The 25,228-nt window shown below is 46.2% G+C and overlaps 1 protein-coding gene across 6 annotated transcripts in view; it reads left to right on the top strand.

Moving 5' to 3' along the window:
* Txnrd1 (thioredoxin reductase 1) overlaps positions 1 to 23,492 on the top strand; it is an 83,471-nt gene extending 59,979 nt beyond the window's left edge. For 5 of the 6 annotated variants that reach the window (XM_055627898.1, XM_055627901.1, XM_055627899.1 and 2 more), the window contains 13 exons: positions 1,986 to 2,108; positions 3,376 to 3,448; positions 4,081 to 4,200; positions 6,776 to 6,918; positions 7,280 to 7,395; positions 10,071 to 10,296; positions 12,382 to 12,474; positions 12,963 to 13,039; positions 13,402 to 13,558; positions 13,642 to 13,749; positions 15,668 to 15,763; positions 17,303 to 17,437; positions 21,768 to 23,492. In XM_055627898.1, coding sequence (XP_055483873.1) covers positions 1,986 to 2,108; positions 3,376 to 3,448; positions 4,081 to 4,200; positions 6,776 to 6,918; positions 7,280 to 7,395; positions 10,071 to 10,296; positions 12,382 to 12,474; positions 12,963 to 13,039; positions 13,402 to 13,558; positions 13,642 to 13,749; positions 15,668 to 15,763; positions 17,303 to 17,437; positions 21,768 to 21,830 — 1,530 coding nt within the window. In that variant the 3' untranslated portion in view covers positions 21,831 to 23,492. Of the gene's footprint in view, positions 342 to 1,985; positions 2,109 to 3,375; positions 3,449 to 4,080; positions 4,201 to 6,775; positions 6,919 to 7,279; positions 7,396 to 10,070; positions 10,297 to 12,381; positions 12,475 to 12,962; positions 13,040 to 13,401; positions 13,559 to 13,641; positions 13,750 to 15,667; positions 15,764 to 17,302; positions 17,438 to 21,767 lie in introns of all 6 variants that reach the window. The other variant, XM_055627897.1, reaches the window with a different exon arrangement.
* The last annotated feature ends 1,736 nt before the right edge of the window (positions 23,493 to 25,228 follow it).

Raw genomic sequence — 25,228 nt, 5'->3', positions numbered from 1 at the left:
TGGCCTGCATTGAAGGAGAAGCTTTGGTCGTCATGCCAGTTGATGAGTGCTGGCTGTGCTTCCCAGCTTCTCGAGTTAGACCTTGTGTGCAGACTGTCTGGGTGGCGCAGACTCGCCCCAGCTGGGGCTTTCCAGGTTTTCTGCCTGCAGTGCCCCGGCCACTGTGTGCGCCTCCCGTGCCGCTGAGGGCTGCTCGAGGGCCTACGCTCCCTACCTCGCACTCCTCGACAGCACCCCCCTCTACACCCCAGATACCCCAGATGTCCTGTTCTTACTCCCGACTCTGCCCTCCACCCTCTACACCTGATTGTAGGCAGGAGAAAAATACGCAGTCTGGGCTGGTAAGTTTGGGGCTTTTTAGCTATTAGGGGTAAAATTGGATTAAAAATATTTTTTATTGTGCTTACTGACTTTTCAGTCATTAACCCCATTAGCCCAGGGTTTTATTTTAATAATGAATGTGTTACTAAAACGGTGTTCCAAACCAATGTAGAATATAAATAGCTACATATAAAACTATATTCCGGTATATACTAGAATGAAGAGGTGTTTTAAAATTTAAAGATTTTTTTTCTTAACACCTGTTTAAATTTATGAAGTCGATACATACTAATATGGAAACAAAAACTAAACAGAACTCTAGACATGTAGGGTAAAGCGGTGAGCTTGGCAGGGTCCCGTGTGTGCCGCCTATTTAAGATGTCTTCAAGGGCTGGTGGTAGAAGGCACGCATGGGGTTGAAGCTCTGCACGGTGGTCCACACCGTTGGTTCCGCACCTGGGAGGCAGAGACAGGTTTACACAGTGAGTTGCAGGACAGCCAGAGCTGCAGAGTGAGACCATGTCTCAAACAGCAAAACCCAAACCGCTAAAGTACCTGTGGGGGCAGAGACTTAACTTTACATGTAGACCAATACTGGGAATGATTTTTCTGAGATGTTGGATTTTGAGTCTCAGCCACACAGTGTAATAAAGTCTTATGTACTTGGCCAACTTTACAATTGCTGTGTTAATATTATTGTGCTCGTTATTTACGACTCCCTTCTACGACCATAACCCAGTGTTTCCGTCTTTGACTAGAAGCTAAAGGTGATTGCTAAGTTACATTGATGGCACTATTAAAAACATGTGGAGGGCTAGAGAGGTAGCTCAGTGGTTAAGTGCACTCACTGGCTGCTGTTCCAGAGGACCTGGGTCTGATTCCCAGCACCCACATGGCAGCCCACATCTGTCTGTAACCCTAGTTCCAGAGGATTCAATGCCCTCACACAGACAAATATACAAGCAACGCACCAATGCATATAAAATAAAACTAAATACAAATTAAAAAATAGGCAGAACAGTTATATCTAACAGCTCTAACAATTGGGAGAATTTCAGTAGAAGGTTTTTGTTTCTGTGTTTTGCTTTGTTGTCCTCAAAGTGAAGGAAACCTAATTTAAAACCCCTTCTGTGAAGGGGGCCTGGCCTGGTAAGGTGGCTCAGCAGACAGAGGTGTCTGTCACCAAGCTGATGAACTGACTCCGGCAAATTTTCGTCTGATCTCCACAACCATGCCTTCCCCCACAAATAAGTACATAAATAAAATTAGGTAAGGAGAAAAGATATCTCTGGAACGTCAGTATATACTGAGGTATCACAGTGAAACCTGCTACATCTAATCAAACATGCCTGTAAAACACTAGATTCTGGGAGAGAAGTGTCACACTTAGTTGGGCTGTAAGTCGGTTTGGATGGGCTGTCAGTGTGTAGGATGTGGACCCTTGAAAGTAGGTAGCAGGGATAGGAGAGAGGGTAGGATAGCAGTGCTCTGTGATAATGGCCTAGATGAACCGACATACTGATTCCCCTTCCACATGTAGCTGCAGTGAGAGACATGATCCCTTTGAAAGCGGCCTTTGCATTTCTTTAAAGAAAGATTTTCAAAGCTTTCTGAATATTGCCACTTTTCACTTAAATTCTTTCATTTATGCTGTCTTCCTGCAGCGCCATAAAAAAGGCCAACTTCAAAAGCTGCCAACGATGAATGGCCCTGAAGATCCTCCTGGGTCCTATGACTTCGACCTGATCATCATTGGAGGAGGCTCGGGAGGCCTGGCAGCAGCTAAGGCAAGGCCCTCTGTGCTGTGCTGTGTGGGTGGTGGCAGGCATGCGTTTTTCCATTAACTAGCAGGACGTATAAAGGGACCACTTTGTAAGCTGCTTTTCCAGACTGAAATGCTGAATCTTCTTGTAAAAGTTAAAAGCCCAGTGATGTCTAGGGCATGCTTTGTTTCATTTTAAATTGCTTTGTTGCTGTTGTTGCTTTTCAAGGATAGTAAAGGTGTAGAAATGCTTCAAAGTTTACATGCATTTTCTTTTAACTAACATTTGGGATTTTCTCACTTTGATGATCTCTCTGTAATTACTCTTCTCCAGTGAAGAGTTAGATTTCTTTAACTTGATTAAAAGTGATTTGCCTCTGGTGTATATGGGGTAATTTGAGAATGATCAGTCAGTCCTGGACCTTACTGGAAAGAGGATCTACAAATAGGAAAGAAAGTCACTTTTGAGTGAGGCTTCTGGCCCCCTGGCGTGAGGTGCAGAAAGAGCTGCCTATGTGAACAATCTTCAGGCCTGCTGCTTTTTCCGGCAGGGTCTTTAACAGGTGGAAGTGGTCAGAGCCCTCTAAGGTGCTGCCTGTATCAGCCAGTAAAGGTGGCCTGTGAAGCCTCCCAGATCAGGAACAGGCAGGGTCTGCCTTGAAGCAAGTCACTTGACTGAAGTGACTCCGCAGCAGCAGCTCCTGGCTCAGTGTTCTGTAGCCATGGCACATATGAAGGACACACAGCTTTGCTCTCAGTAACCCTTGCAGGTTCAGTGGCCAATATACCACACCTACTCTGTGAGAAAGAAATAGTCTTCGATTTCAGACAAAGAAAACAAAAGCTCCTCCCATACTCTGGCTTACCTAGCACTAGGTAAACTTAGAAGTCCTTTAAAGATTGCCTCCCAGGGTGCAGGGTGAGACAGGTGCCTTGGGCTCTCAGTTAGCTGGCCTTGCTAGGTGTTTACCACTTGCTTGGAAAGGGAGAAAAAGTTTCTCGGATTGTGCTGTGTCTGTGTTTTGTTGGAGAGGAATCATGCAGGAGTCATCCAGGGCCTGCTGGCTGTTCCTAACAGTTTACAGCTATATAGTCTGTAAGCTTTGAGGTTGACCGGGCGTCTCAGCGCTTGCTCTGCAGCTGAACTACTCAGCACTGTGTGTTAGCTAGCCTCCCAGACGGGGGTCTGTGGCTGTTTGTGTACTTCCGGTCTTAGAGCGTAATGGAAACAGCGCAGGTGCTCGATCCCGTTACCATTCTGCTGTAGCTCATTTGGATATTTTGTTTCCCAGGAGGCAGCCAGATTTGACAAGAAGGTGCTGGTTTTGGATTTTGTCACACCAACTCCTCTTGGAACCAGATGGGGTAAGTTTCCGAGGTGCTGTACACGGGTTCCCCGATTGGTGGGGATGACTTTCTAAGACCCAAAACAACGACGATTAAAAATGACAAAAACACAGTGCTCGCATGTAAGTTGAATTAAAGGGGATCCAGTTAAATGCTGTAGATTTAGGTTCAGCTGACCACAGGCTGGCTGGAAGGTAGATGCGTGATCTGTTGTAATACAGTGGACTCTTTCTAAGCATTCTTCTCCAGATTTACTTCCTGCCTTCAGATACCTAAGACAGCCATAGCCATTCTGAGTCTTGGTGAATTACATGTTGGCTGCTTATTCGTTCAATGTGTATCGATCACTTGTGAACCAGAAGCATGGGCCTGAAGCAGTGAACTCGCTGTGGAGTGAGGTCCTGCCCCTGTGGAACTTACAGTTGAGTGGGAAACACAAGTAAGAAACACACTGTTGGTGTGGAGTGGTGCCAGAAGAGGGGACCAGCTCCTAGGTAGAGGAGGGCTTGATGGGTTTCTGAAGAGGCGCCCACTACTGCGGGCGAGGATGGGGCAGTAATAACAACAAGAACAGTGATAATAGTGTCTTAATACCCTGGCTTTTCGAAGGTTCAGCATCAGGCTCTGAACTGACTTGTGTGTTGTTGCAGGTCTCGGAGGAACATGTGTGAACGTGGGCTGCATACCAAAAAAGCTGATGCACCAGGCAGCTTTGCTAGGACAAGCCCTGAAGGACTCACGCAACTATGGCTGGAGTGTTGAGGACACAGGTGTGGGGGAAAGGAGGGGCTTTTTTTTTTTTTTTTTTTTTTTTTTGAGCTGTGGTCTTGCAGAATACCATCCAGATACCTGAAACTTTGTTCTGAGCTGAGGTCCACCGTAGCCCAAGCTGGCCTGAGTTAGCGTCTCTAAAGTGAGCTGATCTCTCTTTCTCTCTCTCTCTCTCTCTCTCATATATATATATATATATATATATATATATATAAAATTATATATAACTTGTTTGCCTCTATCAGCCAATCAATCATATGCATTGGTATTTTGCTGCGTATGTCTGTGTGAGGGTGTTGGATTCCCTGGATCTGGAGTTACACACAGGTCTGAGTTGCCGTGTGGGTGGTGCTGGGAATTGAACCTTAGTCCGCTTGAAAAGTAGCCAGTGCTCTTTTTTTTAAACAATTTATTTACTTTATATTCAATTTATTCACTTTATATCCTGATTGTAGCCCCCTCCCTCATCTCCTCCTGGTCCCACCCTCCTTTTCTCCTCATCCTCCTACCCCTAGTTCACTGAAAGGGACTATCTGACCCTAGCGTATCAAGTCTCATCAGGACTGCCTGGATCTTCTTCCTCTGTGGGTTGGGAAGGTTGTCCTACCAAGGGGAAGTGATCAAAGAGCAGACAACGGAGTCCATGTCAGAGACAGCCCATGCTTTCCTTACTAGTGCTACCTCAAGGCCCAGCTATACCACTCCTGGGCATATACCTGAAAGATGCTCCACATTTGCTCAGTGATGTTCATGTCAGCTTTATTCATAAAATAGCCAGAATCTGGAAATAACCTAGATGTCCCTCAGCCAAAGAATGGATATAGAAATTGGTGGTACATTTATACAATGGAATACTATTCAGCTCTTAAAAAAAAGGAAATCATGAAATTTTCAGGCAAATGGATGGAACTAGAAAAGATCATCCTGAGTGAGGTAACCCAGAACCAGAAAGACACATATGGTATATACTTACTTGGTATTAGACATATAATATTATAAGATAAACATATTAAAAACTATAAAGAAGCCAAACAACAAGGAGGACCCTAGGGAGGATGCTTAATTCTCATTTAGAAGGCAAGCAGGATAGACACTGGAATTGGTGCGAGAGAGGGAACAGGAATGGAGCCTGCCATAGATGTCCTCTGAAAGACCCCACCCAGCAGAGGATAGAAGCAGATGCTGAGACTCGGAGCCAAACTTGGGGCGGAGAGCAGGGGTGGGGAAATTGCTTAGAAGGACCTTGAGGACACAGGAGTTCCACAAGGAGACCAACAAAGCCAAAATAGCCAGGCCCAGAGGGCCCTGTGGCGACTGATGCATCCACCAAGGACCATGCACAGAGAGTATGTAGACACCCCTGCTCAGATGTAGCCCATAGGCAGCGCAGCCAATAGTCTGCCATATCTGGTTCCCGAGCTGATCTCTTAAAGTGGGCTCCAGTGCTTACATTTTGTCATGTGTGACTTGAATGTCTCTAGTTTATTCTTATAAAGCCACAAACCAGTTTTTGTGCAGTCTTGCCAATTCAGGAAGCAGACTGTTAATTATCATAGGCCTGCCTCCATTGTGTGTTCGGTGGCAGGCTCCTTAATCAGTGCGATGGAGACTTTGTTTTCATGAGAGAAGTCTGTTGTTTCCTCTTAAACCACAGCTTTCCTGGGCTTGTCTTCTATCTCCTGAGTGTGTCTATCTGTCTTCTATTTTCAAGTTGTTAGTAGTACTTATTAATGACTAAATTGATTTTGTTGGTGGTGGTTGGTTTTGGTTTTGGTTTCTTGAGACAGGCCTTTTCTGTATATCCCTGGCTTTTGTGGAACTCACACTATAGACCAGGCTGGCCTCAAACTCAGAGCTCTACCTGCCTCTGTCTCCCAAGTGCTGTGATTAAAGTCATAGGGTTTTTTGTTGTTGGCTCTTTGCTGTGTAGCCTTGGCTGTCCTGGACTTGATTTGTAGACCAGCCTGGCCTTGAACTCACAGATCTTCCTGCCTCTGCCTCCCAGAGTGCTGGAGCGGGTGCCACCAGGTATGGCAGTCATGCTGTTTTTAAGACTGGAGTCTTACTTTGAAGTCCAAGTTGGCCTGGGACACAGTGCTCAGCTGCCCTCTTAGGTGCTGGGGGAGGCACGTGCCTATCCAAAAAGATGGATTTTTATCAGTTTAAATTTGGAAACTAGTACTTAGTGTCTTGCCTCAGAGGATTAATTTAATCACAGAATAGTGTGAAAACAGCTTGATGATATGTAAATGAATTTGGCCATATTTCAGTAAAACTTGATTGATGACAATGATAGCAGGCCCATGGCGCCACAGTGTGCCTACTGAGCATGTGCTGTTAGGCTGTAGTAGTACCACACCACAAACCAGTTTATAATCCAAAGCAAACTATCAGTTCACGTCTCAATAGAGGAGAAGAGAATTTGAGTTGTGGTTTTGAATCCTGAACATGACAAGTGGCTTTTGTGCTCCCAGAGAACGTCTTCTTCTGGGTTGAAACTGCCTAGCTCCAGTGAGAAGTGGCTGAGGAACTCTGGGCAGTTGGAAGGACTAAACAGCCTCTCTTCTTACACAGTTCAGCACAGCTGGGAGAAAATGATAGAATCTGTGCAGAATTACATCGGCTCGTTGAACTGGGGCTACCGGGTCGCTCTTCGGGAGAAGAAGGTTGTCTATGAGAATGCTTACGGCACATTCGTTGGCCCTCATAGGATTAAGGTAGTGATAAAGCTACGTTCTACACTCCTCCCCTGCGCTTTTGAAACCGCTTTCATTGGTGTGTTTTAAAAGTCAAGTAAGGTGTGAAAGTTAAGGCTACTGTGACTTGATTGTCCAGTGGTTACTTAGCTGTCAGTGCTTTACGGGGCCTTCTGTGGGCTTGGTGGGCCACAGTCTCAGGCCAGATCACCTGCATTTATTTGAGGCTTGCTTCTATGTGTTGCTAGCATTCTTTATTCATCTGCTCAGCCTTGAGTGTCTCTTCCTGTTGTGAGAACTGAAGGAGACTGTGGCCGCCCTGTGCTAACTGTCAGGCTCTAAGGCACAGTCCTGTGTGGCGCTGACCTTGTTTCCTTTGCAGGCAACAAATAACAAGGGTAAAGAGAAAATTTACTCAGCAGAGCGGTTTCTCATCGCCACCGGTGAACGGCCTCGCTACCTGGGCATCCCTGGAGACAAAGAGTACTGCATCAGCAGGTGGGAGAGACTGGTGGCACACGCTGTCCTTCCGCTTGTTCTTTGTGCCCACTTAGTTCACCTCTCAGGTGGAGGAAAGAATTCTTGGCCGTGCTTGTTCTTGGGTATTGGAGAAAGAGTAATGGACTGATGACATTTTAAAAGTTGCAAGCTGCAAGCGTTGGTTTGGTCACCCTGCCATGGAGAGTTAACCCATCCCACTGACATAGTGTAGATAGTCACATTTCTCTTCGCAGTTGAAATTAATTTAGGTATTTAAAAACTAGGTGGGTATTCAGGCACATTTGTAAAGTGTGGTCAAGTATATGTGAGTTTACTTTTTGCAAAGCAAGAATCATGTTCTATGTTAACACCAGGGGAGTGGAAACGGAAAGGATTAGCTTGAATGGCTATCCATAGAGGCCTTGCCTCGTTGCCCGTCTACTCCAGTGGTTTCAGTACCCTGTAGAAGAGCCCTCCAAAACGAATGTCAATTTTTTTTTCCCCAGCAAGGGATAACACTACCAAAACTGTTTTAAATTACAAAGTCATTAAGACACATTGCCAGCCTCTGCCTTTTTGGGTGCTTTTTTGCTTGGGGCTTTCTGGTTGAGTTAACTGCCTATGCACTGGCTTCCTTCTTTCCGAAGCGCAACTTCCGTCTGGTGGAGGGGCAGCTCTGATTCTTCTGCCCGCATTGCCTGTGGTGTCCAGACTCAGGACTGCTCCTAGTTCATTACAGGCGACACCTTTCTAAGGAAGAGAGGGTGGAGACATCGCTCTGGGCTTCTGTTAAGAGACTCCGGTTCATATTTGAGCGTTGGATTTTTTTATGCCCTAATCTTCTGTTAAAAACCGGTTAACCCAATCACACTTGGTAGACTATTCTCAGGAATTTTGATGTTTGGACACACCCTAGCAAGCTCCTGCCTGTTTTTTACTTTCTTAGAAGTAAGTTTTGCTCTGCTGCTCAGTCTGATCTTGAATCCCTGGGCTCAGGTAGTCCCCCTGCCTCAGCACCCTGAGGAGCTGAGACTACAGGCATGTGCCACTGTGCCTGATAACTCATCATTGTGGTAGTGAGGGGCTGGAGATGGCTTATGGCAGGGCTCATGCAAGCTTCAAACTCAGTATGGTGCTGTCAGCAACCTTGAGTCCATGATCCTTCTGCTTCTACCTCCCAAGACATAATTTTTTTTTTTCTGTTTTTGTTTGTTTTCGAGAGAGGGTCTTTTTCTAGACACTTCGCTGGCCTCAGACTGAGACCCTCATGCCTCTCCCTCCCAAGGGCTGGGATTGAAGGCAAACTACTGCATCTGGCCACTTCTACGATCTCTTATTTGTTACTGTATTTCCAACTCATAAAATTGGTGTTGAGTTAAAATTTTGTAATTTTAGATTAGATTTTCAAAGTGTTTCCTCCCCCCCCCCCCCCCCCCTTGCCCTCGCTACTGGGTATCCAGGTAGAAAGCAAAACAGACTTTCCACTCAGGAATGAAACTGAGTGTGGTATGGCAGTGGGTGCCACGGACCGGCCCAGTCGGGCTCCTGTCGTCCGTGGGAGAACAAGGCTTTGGACAGGAAGACACGGTTTCGGTGAAGAATTGGCAGACAGAGACACCTTGATGGTTTTGACTCTGCTGCAATTTTACTGAAGTCAAGCTAGTATTTTTCTAGTAATCTCACAAGGAAGCACCTTAAATTGGCATGTTTTCCAGAACATTCAGACTTTTACCAAGGATACAAAGTTTATGTTTTAACAAGAAATCTTTGCCTAGAAACTTTCTGATCATCGCAAACAAGGAAACAAAAACTTCATACTATGGTTCCATTATCACTGACTGGTGAAGAGGAAAGTCAGGAGCTGTAATAGTCCTCCGAGCCAAGTTGAATACCTGCCAAAGTCTAAACACACCTTTGTCAACCATCCTCCCTTATGTCCTGCTAAAAATTTATGATCTTCCCTAGAAACAAGGCACTGAAGGGAGGGGTAAACTCGTGCCAGCTGTACTTCTCCTGTTATTTTTTCTTGAGAAGGAGCCCATTATTTCTTTTTCTATTCTTATAATGTCTTCTGATACTAAATCTAATTCATTACTTTCCTTAAACTTATTCCTTTTACATATTATTTTTATTAAAGCCTTTAACAATCTACTAATAATAAATTTCTTTATAAAATTAGTTGTGCTGTTTCAGGAGTCACAGAGAAAGATCAAAGAATTCATTATTCCAGCCCCAGAGCCACAACTGAAAAAGCGTAGAAATCTCAGAACACGTCTCTTTTCCAAGTGGGATGAGTTTGCCAGGGACCTTCCAGGGGGCGAATTTCCGGAGAAAGCGTATCCCCCGCTCTGTAGCTTATGCTACTATGGTGACACTGGTGTGGGTGTTGGCAAGTGGGGGTTTGGGTTTGCAAATGGCTAATGTTTCCAAATGGCACAAGACAGGTAGGGTCTGATACCAGAAGTCACATGGTTGGCTATCTTTAGCCACCAGTATATTTGAAAACCCGCTGGGTATTTCCAACAAATAATAGTATCTAAGACCTTGCAGAGTTTTCTCACATTATATGGGTACTGTGTTACCCAAAGTTTATAACATTAAAGTTCTCGTTTCTTAGGATAGTGGAAATTACTTGCATCATGATTCATATGTGACCATTTTCCCCTTTTTTCTTTTTCCCTTAACTTTTTCAGTGATGATCTTTTCTCCTTGCCTTACTGCCCGGGTAAGACCCTGGTGGTTGGAGCGTCCTATGTTGCTTTGGAATGTGCAGGATTTCTTGCGGGGATCGGCTTAGACGTCACGGTAATGGTTCGGTCCATTCTCCTTAGAGGATTTGACCAGGACATGGCCAACAAAATTGGTGAACACATGGAAGAACACGGCATCAAGTTTATAAAGCAATTCGTTCCAGTTAAAGTAAGTGGGTTTTCTGTGAGGTTGTTGGCTTTATGTTCATAGTGACAGGCCAAAAGACAAGATGGGTGGTAGGTGCAGGTGTTTGAGGAGTTTCACAGTCACAGTCAGGAGCGCTGTCCTGTCACGAGCGTGGGCTGGACGGCTGTCTCAGATCCATCGCTCTTCCCTTCTCCACTTACTGTATTCTTTATCCCGCCCCCCGCCGTCTGTCTTGCTAAGTACTGTTACCCTCTTGAACTGTGCACACACACACACCTATACACTAGACTAAAGTGGCCTTCTCCCCTCTCTGCCTTCTGCAATAAAGCGTTTTCCGCGGGTGCATTGTCATCACAGGTACTGTGTTCTGTGGTTCTGTTTTCTTGGAAATAATTGTGCATGGCTGGCTCCCCCACTTTTGCTTTAAAGGATCTAAAATATACCAAGTTACGTTACGGCTTTGTTACCATTGCCGAGGAAGAGCGATGTAGTGGGGCTGGGGCAGCTCAGTGGTAGAGTGCATTCCTAATGGGCAAAAAAGGCTCTAGGCTCCCTCTACACTGGGACCCGGCGCGTGCGTACACACGCACACACAAAGATCAAGTCTATCCGTTAGCTTCTCAGACCAGCACTGAGCGAGAAAGTGGCTTGGTTTTGGTAAAGTTTAGAAATGCTAGGCCGGCTGTTTTTTCTCTCAGTGAATTAAAGTTAGTGTGACTGAATCTCTTAGTGCTGACAAGTAAGATACAAAGTTTAGGACCAGCCTCATTTGTCAAATGCTCTGCCAGTTTGTGGCCAGGGGGAATTACTCTCTTCAAGTTTTATTTTCTTGTGTAAATTGAGAATAAGGGCAGCAGCTTTGTATTTCCTGTGAGGTGATGGTTAATGTGTGTAAGGAGCTAGAACACTGTGATACAGATACAGCGTGAGTCTAATGTGCTTGCCTGACCCTGCTGTGAGAGCTGAGCTTTGGATTTCCTGGAAGTTAGAATACTTCACAGGTCACTGGTTCTCAACCTGTGGGTCATGACCCCTTTTGGGATCCAATGACTGTTTCACAGGGGCCTCCTAAAACTGTAGGGAAACACAGATGATGGTTCATAACAGTAGCAAAATTACAGTTGTGAATTAGGAATGAAAATAAATTTGTGGCTGGGAGTCACCACACCTAAGCAGCTGCATTAAAGGGTTGCAGCATTAGGAAGGTTGAGCACGCTGGGCTCAGGAACAGATGTGTTTGCCTTAGGAGACAGCTGCAAGCAGTACCTGCTTTTCTCAAGTATAGCATCTTCCTGAATAACATCAGCATTCAAGAAGCTGTAGCCTGTTAGGGAGCTGGCGCACCATCGGGTCTTGTGTGATGCCCTTAGTCTGTCCACAGGCTGTCAGGAGCGTTGTGTGCACAGCAGGTTGGGGTGTTCATGCTGCAGGAGGCTGCTCGCCCCGTTCCTGTATCCTTAGCAAGCGTTGAACTTCTATTTAAACACATCTTTTCCACTGATATTTTTTTTTAGGGCTTTCTAACTCTGACTTCTGCTTATTCACATACTTCACTGTTCTTTGTCAGTGAAAGCTGAACATTTGTAAGTGCTAAGGGATGCTCTGAAATTTCGGTGCTCTCAGATTATGATTAACTTTGGAGACAGCAGTGGGTGATGGGATCCGTCTTAGGGAATGTGCTATGCTTGCTCCGCTTTCTTCTTTTCTACTTTTTTTCTCCATAGCTCTCTGTTTTAAGAATTGTTTGAGAGCTGGGCATGGTGGTACACTGCTATAATCCCAGCACTAAGGGAGGCAGAGGCAGGCAGGTTTCTGAGTTCGAGGCCAGCCTGTTCTACAAAGCAAGTCCAGGACATCCAGGGCTATACAGAGAAACCCTGTCTTGAGGGAGGGTGGAGAAGACTTTGAGGAACAGCCTCTCTAACAAACTGTTAGTAAGGCAGAGGAAAGCTGCTCATGGAGGTGTTGCTGCACTGGGGAGGTAGATGTCAAGCCCTCTTACGGCTGAGTTCGGTTCTACTGCGGACTAAGCAGATAGAGAGGGAAGAAACCATTCTCCCGTTGCCTGTGTCTTTATTTCATAGCAACACTTGATTATTTTTATAGGTTGAGCAAATTGAAGCAGGGACACCAGGCCGACTCAAGGTAACCGCTCAGTCCACGAACAGTGAGGAGACCTTTGAAGGCGAATTTAACACGGTAAGGAATGGGCCCAGGTCAAACACAGTCCTTACTGAGTGGCTGTTACATACTTCAATGACTTTCCTCTTGCTAAAATGCCCCTTTCTTTTTTTCTTCTAAGACAGCTCAGTTTCTCTGATACCAGGATTTATTTTGGCACAAGGATGGCTTCAACCACCCTACCCACTGTCAAGTGGCCATAAATAGGCATAAATGCTCATGAGCTAGACTTTCTCTGTTCATGGTCTTCTCTTTTTGCCCCCTCAGGCTATCACTTAGGAAATGATTTAGCCATGGACTGTGCTCTTCTTTTTAAGTTTGTGTAACTTAATTAAGGCAACAACTTCCTTTCTTTTAAGAAATGCCAAGAGATGTTTGCTGTGTCTGTTCAAAAGACTTTAAAAAAATAAAAAAAGTTTTAATTAATTTTGTTAATGAACTGTGCTTTCCAGATCTGGGGTTAAGTGGTTCACACAGTGGTTTGTAATAGTTCATTATTTTTCCAGGTGTTGCTGGCAGTTGGAAGAGATTCTTGTACAAGAACTATCGGTTTAGAGACTGTGGGCGTGAAGATAAATGAAAAGTAAGGAGGCGGACGTGGTGCAGTGACTTGCTGCTCTCTGCCTTTGCCTCTTGACGTTAGTCCACCCAGGAGTGAGCACTGCCTGGAAAGCTCTTCTTTCAGCACTACCGGTGGTGGTGGTGGTGGTGGGGGGGGCTGTTCTCACTTGGGATTTTCACCCCTAACCACTTTGCTACAGGGGGTTTGTTTGTTTGTTTGTTTTTGTTTTTGTTTTTTTAATACTTGGTTTTTAAATTTGTGGCCAGAGTTTTGTAAGCACCTCGAGTCCTGTGCACTGTTTTGGTTTCAGTAACTAGAGCATTGTTCTGGGGAGGAAGAGGATATAGTTTTATTTCACTTATAGTGACAATTGATGGTTGCAGGACTGGAAAAATACCTGTCACGGATGAGGAGCAGACCAACGTGCCTTACATCTACGCTATTGGCGACATCCTGGAGGGGAAGCTGGAGCTAACGCCCGTTGCCATCCAGGCAGGGAGGTTGCTGGCTCAGAGGCTCTACGGAGGCTCCACTGTCAAGGTGAGTGTTGGGCCGGCACCCACCAAGAGGCTGTTTCTGTCATCATGTGGCCTTCTTAATTATTTTTTCTCTGTTTGACACAGTGTGACTATGAAAGTGTCCCAACAACTGTATTTACTCCTTTGGAGTATGGCTGTTGCGGCCTCTCTGAAGAAAAAGCTGTAGACAAATTTGGGGAAGAAAATATTGAAGTGAGTTCTTTTCCTTTTTTTTTTTTTTTTTTCCAAAGATTCCAGGTAGTTTCAAATGTACAGAAAAGTGCAATTACAAATAGAGTAGTGAGCATGTTTATTAAATATTTTAAAAGTTAGTTTATTATTTAAAGGTTTATTTATTTTTATTTCACGTATATGGATGTTTGCCTCTGTATCTCTGTACTACGTATGTACCTTGGAGGACAGAAGGCATCAGATCTCTTGGAATGAGAGTGACAGATAGTTGTGAGCTGCTAGGTGTGTGCAAGGATGGCTTCATCCATCCTCTCTGTAACTTCATATGCTGTATGTCAAGTGGCCACAAGAAGGCAAAAGTTGCAGATGAGCCAAAGAGATGCTGGGAGATGAACCCAGGTGTTCTAGTCTGTGAATGTTTCCGATCCATTGTCCATTTCTGTAAGTGCATTTGAGGAGAGATTGTCAAACTTAGAGTGCGAGTGTGAGAACCCGCGTTCAGATCCCCAGCACTCTATAAAATGCTGGGTTTGGGTGTGCCCTGCTCTAAACCCAGCATTGGGGCGGGTGTGTGGGTGGGGGTGCAAGCAGTATTGACAGGATGAATGCTGGTCTTTTGCTGGCTGCTAGCCTCACCAAACAATGGCATGCTCCGGGTTCAAGAGAATAAGGCGGAGAGTCATAATAGTGGCCTGTTTTAGATAAATAGACAGACAGACAAATAATACGTTGTATATAATAGTGGCCTTCTTTGGTATCTTTATGGGCACACACACAGACCTGCAAAAATGTTACCTCCCCAATTTTTTTAAGTATTTATATCTTAAGGTTTTTAGTAAGTGATTCACATTCGTATAGTCTGATTTTCTTACTTTGATTTGCTATATTCCTTACAAAAGTGATATGTTTGCACTGAAGAAATTCTGAACAACTTAATTAAGGAACTAGGCAACAACTACTCACAGATTTTGTCTGTAATGTAGCAGTTGGGAATGATAATCCTTTCGTTCTGTCATTTTGTGGCGTGTGAGCTTTTGCATTTCACGTCACTGATCTAGTACCCTAACTTATCCTGAGGCTGGTGGGGAGAGGAGGAAACAGTACTGTTTGTCATCCATGAGACACCTCAAAAAGAGTCCCTGTCCTCTGGCTCACCTGCACCTCCTTCCTCCTATGCTGTCCCAGGAAGAAGCTACTGCAAACAGGAACAAGAGAACAAGCAGCTAGATAGTTGCTAGAGTTGCCCTGCCATTTCTCAGGCTTTTATTTACAGCTGTCATTCTCTGCTCCAGTGGTTCTCAACCACTGCTGTGGCCTTTTACCACAATTCCTCATATCGTGACCCTCAACCATACAGTTATTTCATTGCTACTACTTCATAACTGTAATTTTGCTACTGTTATGAACTGCACATACATGATCTGCAGGATATGTGTATGTGATCTCCAATGGGGTGATGGCACATAGGCTAAGAACCGATGCTTTAAGCTAACAAGGTAGTCAATTCTTTGTACATGTTTCTCTCGTTCTTTTTTTCCTTTCTTTCTTGCTTCTTTTATTTCTTTCTTATTTTTTATTTTTGAGACATCAATACAGTGCAGACCAGTCTGGGCTCAAACTTAGATCCACCTCCCCTTGCTTCCTTAGTGCTGGAATTAAAGGCGTGTACCACATGCCTGGCTGGTACTCTTGGTGTAAGACAGTGATCATGTGGCTTCTTGTCTTCTCGGTCCCTTTGATATCTTAAGGTTTACCAATGTTGAAATAAGTGAGATTAGTCAGAGGGGGTTTGGCATCTGCAAGTTACTTACCTTTTGAGCAAGTCAGGTTTATTCTGTGACCTTTATTAACAGTGTGTGTTGTTACATAACTCCGCATCTGCTGCTTGACAGCTTCCTGTTTCAGGTAACGAGTCAGAACTGTGCCTATGTCTCCCCAGGTTTATCACAGCTTCTTTTGGCCGTTGGAATGGACAGTTCCGTCCCGAGACAACAACCGATGTTACGCAAAAATAATCTGTAATCTCAGAGACAATGTAAGTGCAGTGACAAGCCTTAAGGGGATGTTGAGCTTTTGAGACCATGTTGAGCTCAGCTGTGACCATGACGTGTGTGTCATTCCTTTAGAGTTTCACCTCTTGGTGTCCCCAGCCCCCCAAGGCCACTGTTGAAGGCAAGGGGCTTCGGCTCTCCTGCTGCTGTCCACTCAGCTTTCCTGGTACAGGGCCCCACTACAGGCAGTCAGAACACAGGGACGTTTGGAGCTTTTCTGTGTGGATGAGTGAGGAGCAGTGCAGTCCTCTGCTGCCTACAAACAAAAACACAAAGACAGTCAGGCGTGCTGCCGCTTTGGTCATCGGCAGCTGTCTCTGTGGAGAAGGCTGTGGTGGGAAGAGGCCTGACTTCACTGGGCTCCGTGTGGAGATGGAAGTACACTGGATAGCAGTGACCAAGCCCGGGGACAGAGTCTCCGCCTACCAGCGATTCCAGGCCCCACAGTGTGGGCAGTTGAATACAGAGTAGTCTTCAGACTCTCTGACTGTGTCCACACAGTAAGCAGCATTTTATGTTACATCCCAGAACACATGTGTGTATACACACATACACCTTCTTTAAATATATCAGAAACGCAATTTTTTTTTCAATGTAGCCAGTGCTTGGCTTTAAAATGTCTTCAGGAAAAATAGGAATAAGGCCAAACTTTCATGTTAAACACCCAAAGAACTTACTTAGATTATTAAAATAATCTTAGTGTTTGTCTGTAATGAAGACACATTATTTCGTTTAAAAACTTTTTTTAGATGAGACAGTTACAGACATTTTTTTTTTTTAGTGCTTTTTTTAGTACCAAAGTTTCAGGACATTGCCTTGGACGCCAAAGTCATCACTGAGGCAGGCATTCAGTACATGAAAATACTAGGCTAACCCTCGTGAACTATGCAGATGTCGTTTCCTCTGTGTCCTTGCACATGCGCTTTGTCAAGGCTTGCTGCATGGGAGTGTCATCTGACTGACAGTGACAGTGTCTTTGTGTTAAACAGCGCCTAGTGTCGCACACGTGCTGAACAATGGCGTGCGCGCGCCTTCTCATCCAGGATTGAGGTTTAGGCTTTCTCCAGAATAAATCATCCCACACTGGTTTTCAGAGTTTCCACTTCCCTTCTGTGTGCCTGTGGAGGGGTCTGGGCAATATCTGAGTCACTCTTTCTGTGCCCAGAATGTCAGCTAAATGGTCTTGAAAGTTGAGTGACTTCCTAAGTCTCAGTCCCCACAGATGGTCTGTCAGGCGCCAGGACCAGCAGAGAACCGTCTGTTCTCACGGAGCTGCAGGCACTGTACTTCTCCAGCCTTTCCTCTGTTGCCCTCAACTTTAGTATATTCCTCCTGCTTGACGGTCTCTTGTTTCCTGTACCCTCCGTGTTGGGGTCATCACCTTCCACAGCACACAGTTAGGCTTTAACAGCGCAAGGCAGCCATTTCTGTGAGGGGCTTCTTTGAATATTCCACAGAAGGACCCGGGCTGTGAGAGGAGAAGAGAGAGACCAGCTGATCCATATCACTGTTCTGCATCTTAGGAGCGTGTCGTGGGCTTTCATGTACTGGGTCCAAATGCGGGAGAAGTGACGCAGGGCTTCGCGGCTGCACTCAAGTGTGGACTGACCAAAGAGCAGCTGGACAGCACAATCGGAATCCACCCCGTCTGTGCCGAGGTGAGTCACAGGCGCTCCCAGTGCCGTTGAAAATGCCCACATTTGCCACTCAGCAGCAGACTCGCACTCACTGGCCTTCTTGCTGCTGTGTTGGACCTGACCTGTAGCGGAGATTGATGGCCTCGGATGAGACTTGAGTTTTCCCTTTTTTGTGTTTACTGCTGCTGGTGAAAGCTGGAGGCTTCTGTCCTTGCAGATAGGTAGACAATGGCTGAGAGCGACTTAAACCGGCCTTAGGCCTTTTATTTATCACCTGTCATGGTAGCATATGCCTCTAATTTCAGTATTTGGGACTCAAAGGCAGTCAGATGTGAGTTGGAGGCTAGTCTGGTCTATACAGAAAGTTCCAGGCCAGCCAGGGCTACACGGTGAGACCTTGTCTCAAGGGAGGAAACAAAACAAAAAAACCCCACAGCTTTTAGTACTGTGTGTCCTAAAATATTTCCATGGTGATTATTTACCTTCTGTGTTAGTTGTCTGGGGAAAGCCTCAAGGCTGATGATGCTTCTGCCTCTTGAGCCTGTGGACATCTGAGAATAATACTGGCTAGTGATGCTTTTAAAACACTTAAGTAAATGCTGGTGAAACTGGAAACTGCCTGGTATGGGGCTCCGGGTGTCACTGTTGGCTCACTGATTGTCCAGGCCTGAATACTGTACTGCATAGGGCTCAAGGTGATTTAATCAAGATACTTTAGGTGTGGGTTAGTAATGGCAGCTTTTATCTGTGTGCCATAGCCGTACATTGTTCTCTGTGTGTTCGCATGTAGGAGGTATGTGTGTATGCATTCTTGCTAGATTATATATGATCTCCAGCTCATAACTGGTTGGTTTCTGTTTCCAGTTGTGCTTGTACAACTGAACTCTTTGTTGAACATACATCAGCTTTAAAAAGACATGGGAAGGGAGGGGGCTGAGGAACTATCTCTATGGGTAAAGTTCTTTTTGCACGAAAGAGGACCTGAGGCACACTGGTGTGGCGCGTCTCTGTAACCCAAGCGTGGGCAGAAGGGAGTGTGGCCAGGGCCAGGTCAAAGGATCAGGGAATGGATGCAGGTTCAGCAGAGGCTGTCTAAAATACAAGGTGGAAATCAGTCCAAGAAGGTAGCTGACATGTCAGACTCCAGCTTCCACACATGCATGCATACACATGCGTGTGCACAGACACATACATATGATACACATAAAATCTTTGTGTGTAACTTGGTAGAGCTTGCTCAGCATGCCATGGGTTCAGTCTCAGCACTCCGCAGCCTGGGCATGGGGGCGTGCACCTGTAATCCCAGCACTTAGGTGGAGACAGTAGGATCAGAAGTTGAAAGTCGTCAGCTATATAATGGATTTGTACACAGCATAGGCTGGAGATTGTTTAGAACAAACAAGCACAGACACGGAAGCACACTGCGCTTCTCTGTGTTTTGCCTTCTGTCATTAGGAATGGTACCCTCCCCTAGGTCGATGCCGACTGGCTTGATTGGAAACAGAATACTAACCTGTTTCTCCATACAAGCGCAGCAGAGGTATTGGAGCACAGGTCATAGAAGCTGTGCTTGCTTGTTTAATGTGTGAGTGTCCTGCCTGCATGTACACCCGCATGCCAGCAGAGGGCACCAGATCGCATTACAGATGGTTGTGAGCCACAGTGTGGTTGCTGGGAATTGAACTCAGGACCTCTGGAAGAGCAGACAGTGCTCTTAACCGCTGAGCCATCTCTCCACCGGAAGCTGCTGGTTTTGTCATTGAAAAAACAAAAACAAAAAAACCGTAATCTTCAGGCAATTATAAAGACGAGAGTCTATTCATACTATTGTTTGTGTTTTCAAAATATACTTTCTCTGTGTAACCTAGAACTTGCTTTGTAGACAAGGCTGGCCTCAAACTCAGAGACATTCACCTGCCTCTGCTTCCTATGTGCTAGGATTAAAGCTATGTTTCACCATGCCCTGCTTAGATTAATACCATTTGGCAATATCTTTCATTCAGTGCGTTGACAAGGCTGCCTGCATGGGGAAGGTACCAGCGAATTTTTTGCTTCTTTTTTTAACAGTGTATCAATGAACCACAAACAGGCTTATGTGATAAAACAGAAATTAGGCTGGCGAGATGGCTCAGCAGTTAGGAGCTTATACCCCTTCTGCAGAGGGCCTGAGTTCAGCCTCTAGCACCCATGTCAGGATGGTCTACAACCATGAGTAACTCCAGCTTCAGGGGGCTTTGGTCCCCGCACACACTTGGCATTTGCTTGCATATACATGTAAATAATCTTTTAGTTAGTATACATAAATAAATAATAAAAATATTTTAGAAACAACAGAAATACATCCCCTCACCACTCTGGCCATGCTTTGCCCACCGCCATCATTTCCACCTTCACCAGCCTAGTTGTGTCGCCAGGCTGCTTCCGCCACACTGGTCTGGTGTCAGCGATGGCCCTGCTCTCTCTTTTTAATAGCATGCCATCATACAAGAAAATAGGTCACAGCTCCACGTTGGGGCGGGGTGGTTTTTGTTTGGTTTGGTTTTTCAAAACAGGGTTTCTCTGTGTAGCCTTGGCTGTCTTAGACTCACATTGTAGACCAGGCTGTACTCAAACTCATGATCCACCTGCCTCTGCCGCCCCGAGTACTGGGATTACAGGTGTGTACCACAGGGTCTAGCTAATGCTCCCACTTTTTGATGGGTTAGCTTTTATCCAAACCTCAATCTTTCTAAACCAAAACGAAACATAAATTTGCTCATTTCTTTTCTCCCATCATAAAGACCGAGAAGAGCTCATGTGATAATCTTGTAAATTGTACACAATACCATTACTCTATTTTCATTATTGCACATTCTCCCCTATCTTCATCCATAACGCCTTTTTTTTTTTTTTTTTTTTTTTTTTTTTTTTTTTTTTTTTTTTTTTTAAGAAATGAATTTGTTTCTTCTCAGAAACAGTTGGGCTGGTTCACAATGTCAGTGCTGACTGTGAGGGTGCTAATGAGCTTTGTGGAATTTGGTGTGAATGCACATTTTATGAAGTTACAAAAGACTACTTTGGGGATTTTACATCCTTGCTAACAAAGATGAATTCCCTGTTATAGTTCCTTGGTTTTGAATGTGGATTTGTCATATTTTAAGGCTCGAGCCTTTAGTGCTTAGGTCTGAATTCTGCAGTGCTGCTGGTGTGCTGGTGGTTTATAGGCAACTGTGTCTCTATTCGAGGCTAAGCCAGGGCAAAGGCTTTTCTCAGGGTTGAAAATCCCCTTTCTTGAAGGAATGTATTCGTTCCAGTTGCTCTGGTCCATGTACCTCAAGATGACCTTAGTTTCTTGCACTTATCTCCTCCTACTAAACAATGGCACATCAGTGAATACTGGTACTCCAGATGCCAAGACAGGAGAATTGTTGTGAGTGTGAAGTCAGTGTGGGCTACAGAATGAGGTCCTGTCTCAAATAAATAAGTCAGTGTTTTAAGAAACCATTAGTTTTCTGAGAACCAATGAAGGTATTATTTGGTCGAAAAGGTTTGTTCCAGAGTGTCAGTGAAGGTCCATGCAGCCTATGCCGGCTTCTTCTGGGCACTCTCCCAGTTCCCCGAGGCCTTTGGTTAAGGAAGCTCTGCCTGGTGGGGCAGGTTTAAAGGTCCCCAGGCCTGTGCTGACATTTGAAATACTGAGAGGATGTAAACTGTTGTTAGAACTATAACCTCTGTGACCAAAGTCATAAGGGATGGCCTGGTGATTGAACCCTAGGGACTTTACCATAAGAGTGTGTAGTGAGACAGCCGGAGGGAGGAGCTGCAGCCAGCATCCTGTGCTTGTAGTAAAGTGTCGTTGGAGTGTGTGGCTCAGGAGATGGCATCTGTTGTCCTCAGCTGACAGAATCAGCAGTGCGTACCTGCCGTAACAGCCAAGGAGGACCCAATAGAGCTGTCCAGCCATTGTCATTTGTACATCAAGGCAGGACAGCCTGTAAGGTGACTGGTCCAAAGGGTCTCACTGCATCTGGGCTATTACCAAATAGTCTCAGAACAAGGACGTGGGAGTGCTGTTGAGGAAACAAGGGAAAGAGCGGGTGAGATCGACAAGAAATGCTACCTGCAGAGTGGAGTTTCGAGTCCCTTAGGAGCTGGTTAGCTCCCCAGTGTGTAAGAACAAGGTGGTGAGTGCCTCCTGACCACCAGGTGTGTGCACACATGCCAGCTGACTTGAACACGTTTCCTCCTCTTACCCTGTGGAGAACTAGGGGAAGTGTTTGGCCACTTGCGTCGTTTTGGCGCACGCGACGCTGTGTGTGAACTTGCTTGCTCTGGAGTGTGGAAAGTCACTCCTCCTTCTTCTTCCCTGCAGATATTCACAACGCTGTCCGTGACTAAGCGCTCCGGGGGAAGTGTCCTCCAGTCTGGCTGCTGAGGTTAAGCCCCAGTGTGGGTGCTGTCGCCTAGACTACAGACCACGGCCTTGCTTCCTTGCCTGCATCCAGGGGAAGTTCAGGACGGCTCTTGGCACCTATTTAAGTGCTGTCCTAATCCTTAGGCCACCAGGTCCCTGGGATCTTGTGGGTAGGAGGTGGCAGGTAGAAGGCTGCAGCATCACACTGGGGTCGCAGTGACGGACTCAGACTGACATTCGGCAGTGCATCACAGGGATGCGTTCATGACGTCACCAGCCTCAAGCCGAAGTGGTGGGCGGTGACGGAGCAGCTGTCGAATCTGTTCAGCCCAACCTTTCCTTGTAGATTGTCTTAGTCTCGTTTTCAAGCTGCCTGATGACGGTTCTGTTTTTCACCATGGGTTAATGATACTAGAGATAGGGAATGTTAGCAATCATTTTTTTTTTTGTCTAAAAGCCTGCCGTGGCTCGACCATCCACACAGTCTGTGACTTGGCTTATGAGAGCCACACAAGTTTGTCCCGAGAAAGACGAATTACCCTATGACTAAAATACACTGTTTGTTTTACTACCTGTGTAGTATTGTCTCCTTTAATAAGTTTTAGGTCCAAAAGAAAACCGTGGTCCGCTTTTGCAAGTTTCCCACCGTGCACATCTGAAGCCGCTTAGGAAGGGCGGCGGCGACTCGGCTAGCTGCCTGGGCTCCGTCGCACGGCCCCTGGGTGGTGGGGAGGGCTGCTGCCCACAGGCTGCCAGCAGTGAATGCCTCTCCTGAAGGTTGATTTCTGTTGGGCTGACTGAGCCGAGCTTGTTCGCGATGGAAAATGTTTGATTTGCCTTGAACTTGTTTCTGTGAGGTGGATTTAGTTTTAAGCTTCACAGGCAAGTATCTCCACACACAGCCACATAAATCTTCTGAGGTAACTACTTGTGAAAGGAAGCTGTTCATGATCTAAGTTATTATTATTATTATTATTATTATTATTATTGAACACAGGTGGATATGAAGGATTTTCACTGAAAAAAAAAAAAAAAACCCAAAAACACAAAATAGTTTTTTCTTTTTCTGTTCAATGAACGAGGTGGAACCCGGCAGGACTCTGCTGGGGCTGTAGCTCGGGCTTTCACAGTGTGGGTTTACCCTGGGGTGTGTGACCTGAACACACCAGCCGAGGGCGCTGCAGATCGCGTTTCCTGCCACACACAGCCGTGGGGCCACCCCGTGCCCTCAGTCTCCCAGTCTCCACCTGCCCTATGGAGTGGCGATCACTGTGCACTCCTGGACCACCTCAGGGACCTTGTCTGCCTGGTGTTCGGCCAGCAGAACCTGCCTTGCCCCTCGACGCTCCCTCACAGCCTCATCCTGTCAGCGTGAAGACACTGGGAAGAGGAGAAAGGACAAGGGACCCGAAGGAGCTGACTGTTGGGTCTTACATGTTTTAAATTTTTTCTCCCAAGCCTGCCGGTCTCTGAGATTGGAACAGCAGACAGTGTAGGGTAACTGTGCCTAATCATGTTGTGATTCTCTTAGTGGAATGAAATGTTCTGCCCTACGAGAAGGAATATACTTCGTTGTTTATATTTTGTAATCACACAATGTACTGTAACTTCAATTCCATGTATTTTTGTTACAAATTTTCTGAAGAAAAAATGTGAAACAGTAAAAGGTGTTAGTTAATGCAAGCATGCCTTCTCTTACTGAGTGGTTGGGGATTTATTGACACCACAGGGGGCTGAGTAGGCCCTGGTCTTTGCATTGAAGGCTAAAACTTGCCTGTGGGGCGTCAGGCGGGATCAGCTGGGGCCTCCTGACAGGGTGATGGCTCTTCTGTGCTCCCTGGCCTGCTGTCGCCTTCATCTTCCAGGAGGGAAGATCAAGTCACAGTTGGGCTGTCCCAGCCCCGTGTGCCTGCTGGTGCCTGCTCCCCGTGGCTGTGAGGGTGGACATGCCCACCTAGCTAAACACCTGACAGCCCCAAGTGCAGCCTGGTTTCGCTGTTTATGTAGCACAGCTGATGTCGAAGATCCTTTGCTCGTGTGCACCCCGTCGTCTCTGCATCTGTTCTTGAGCAGAAGCCCCCGCTTGTGCGTGTCCTTAGGACATGTATACCCGGAAACGCATTTGCTTTTCACCCTGAGCAACTGCAGGCTGCCATAGCTCCACGAATGCCCCTGAAGCAAGGCCAGGCACGGGGCCTGACACACCCCGGCTGCCTTCATGCTCATAGCGCCCGCCTGGACAGGAGAGTGGCCTGTGGATCAAGAAGGCTTGATCCTCAGCACCCTGACAGGAGGCATGAGTCACAAGTTTCAGGATCTTAGTTTGTGATACACCAAGTTACAGAATCAGACCTGGGCTGCACACCAATCCTTGGCATTTTCACACCCTCGTTCAGTGCTACCTGGACTCTGAGATGCTGTAACAGGTCCTACCGCTGCCATCTCTTTTCCATACCATAATGGGTTGCCTAAACTGCCTTGTCCCAAGCCCTTGAGGTCTCCAGTGTGTAATGTAGGTCCAACTCTGCCTACTGCACTTGCCATCTCCTCTCTGTTCCGAAAACACTGTTGGGTTCCCTCAAAGGTCACCTGCTCTGGGTTGCTCCAGCCTCAACTGTCTCCTCCCAGGGTTCCCTCTAGTGTTCAAGGGACTGAATGGAGCTGGTAGATCAGCTTCCCAGCTTTTCAACTCTCGTGTGCTCAGCTTCAGCCAAAGGCCTGGCACTTTGGAGGTTGGTGCAGTTGGCCTGGCAGGTGGGTACCACTTGGATCAGGACCCATGGGAGATGGCTACAGAGGAAATTGGGCCAAGAAACATTGTAGTTTGGGAAGTAGAAAGGTCATGAGTATGGTGCTCAGCATTACCACAGAGGGAAGTGTGAACCTGTGTGTGAGATGGACTATTCCTACCTGCAGTTGAAAGTCTTTGGCTGGGTCAGGGTTGCCCAGATAGTTGGCAAAATGTGGGTGCTTGTGTGTCTCCCAAGAAGATGCCTGGGAACCCTTTTTGTTAATGAAGGATGGAGGCTCCAGACCAGCAAACTCAAGAGATGGTTCCAGGCAGGCAAGCAGGAAGTGTAGCCCACGCCTGAGGTGCAAGGGAGTGGGGAGTTCTGTGAAGGAGCTGAAGCAGCCTGGGAGGGCAGAAGTCCCCATCTGAGGCACTGAGACCCAGGGAGGTGCTGCTCGCTGCTGCCTCGTCCGAGTCCTGCCTTGGGTGTCTTGGTGTGGGTTTCGTTGCTGTGAAGAGACACCATGACCAAGGCATTTCTTATAAAGGAAAATATTTAACTGGGTCTGGCTTACAGTGTCAGCGGTGTATTCCATACGGCAGGGTACATGGCGGCATGCAGGCGGTGCTGGAGAAGGAGCTGAGAGTTCTGCATCCTGAGCCACAGGTAGCAGGAGACTGCCACGCG

Source organism: Psammomys obesus, unplaced genomic scaffold (genome assembly GCF_907164565.1).
Source record: "Psammomys obesus unplaced genomic scaffold, mPsaObe1.curated_primary_1811, whole genome shotgun sequence".
NCBI classification, from domain to species: domain Eukaryota; kingdom Metazoa; phylum Chordata; class Mammalia; order Rodentia; family Muridae; genus Psammomys; species Psammomys obesus.
The sequence above is the reverse complement of the archived record's forward strand: the minus strand, read 5'-3'. Positions and strand labels throughout refer to the sequence as shown.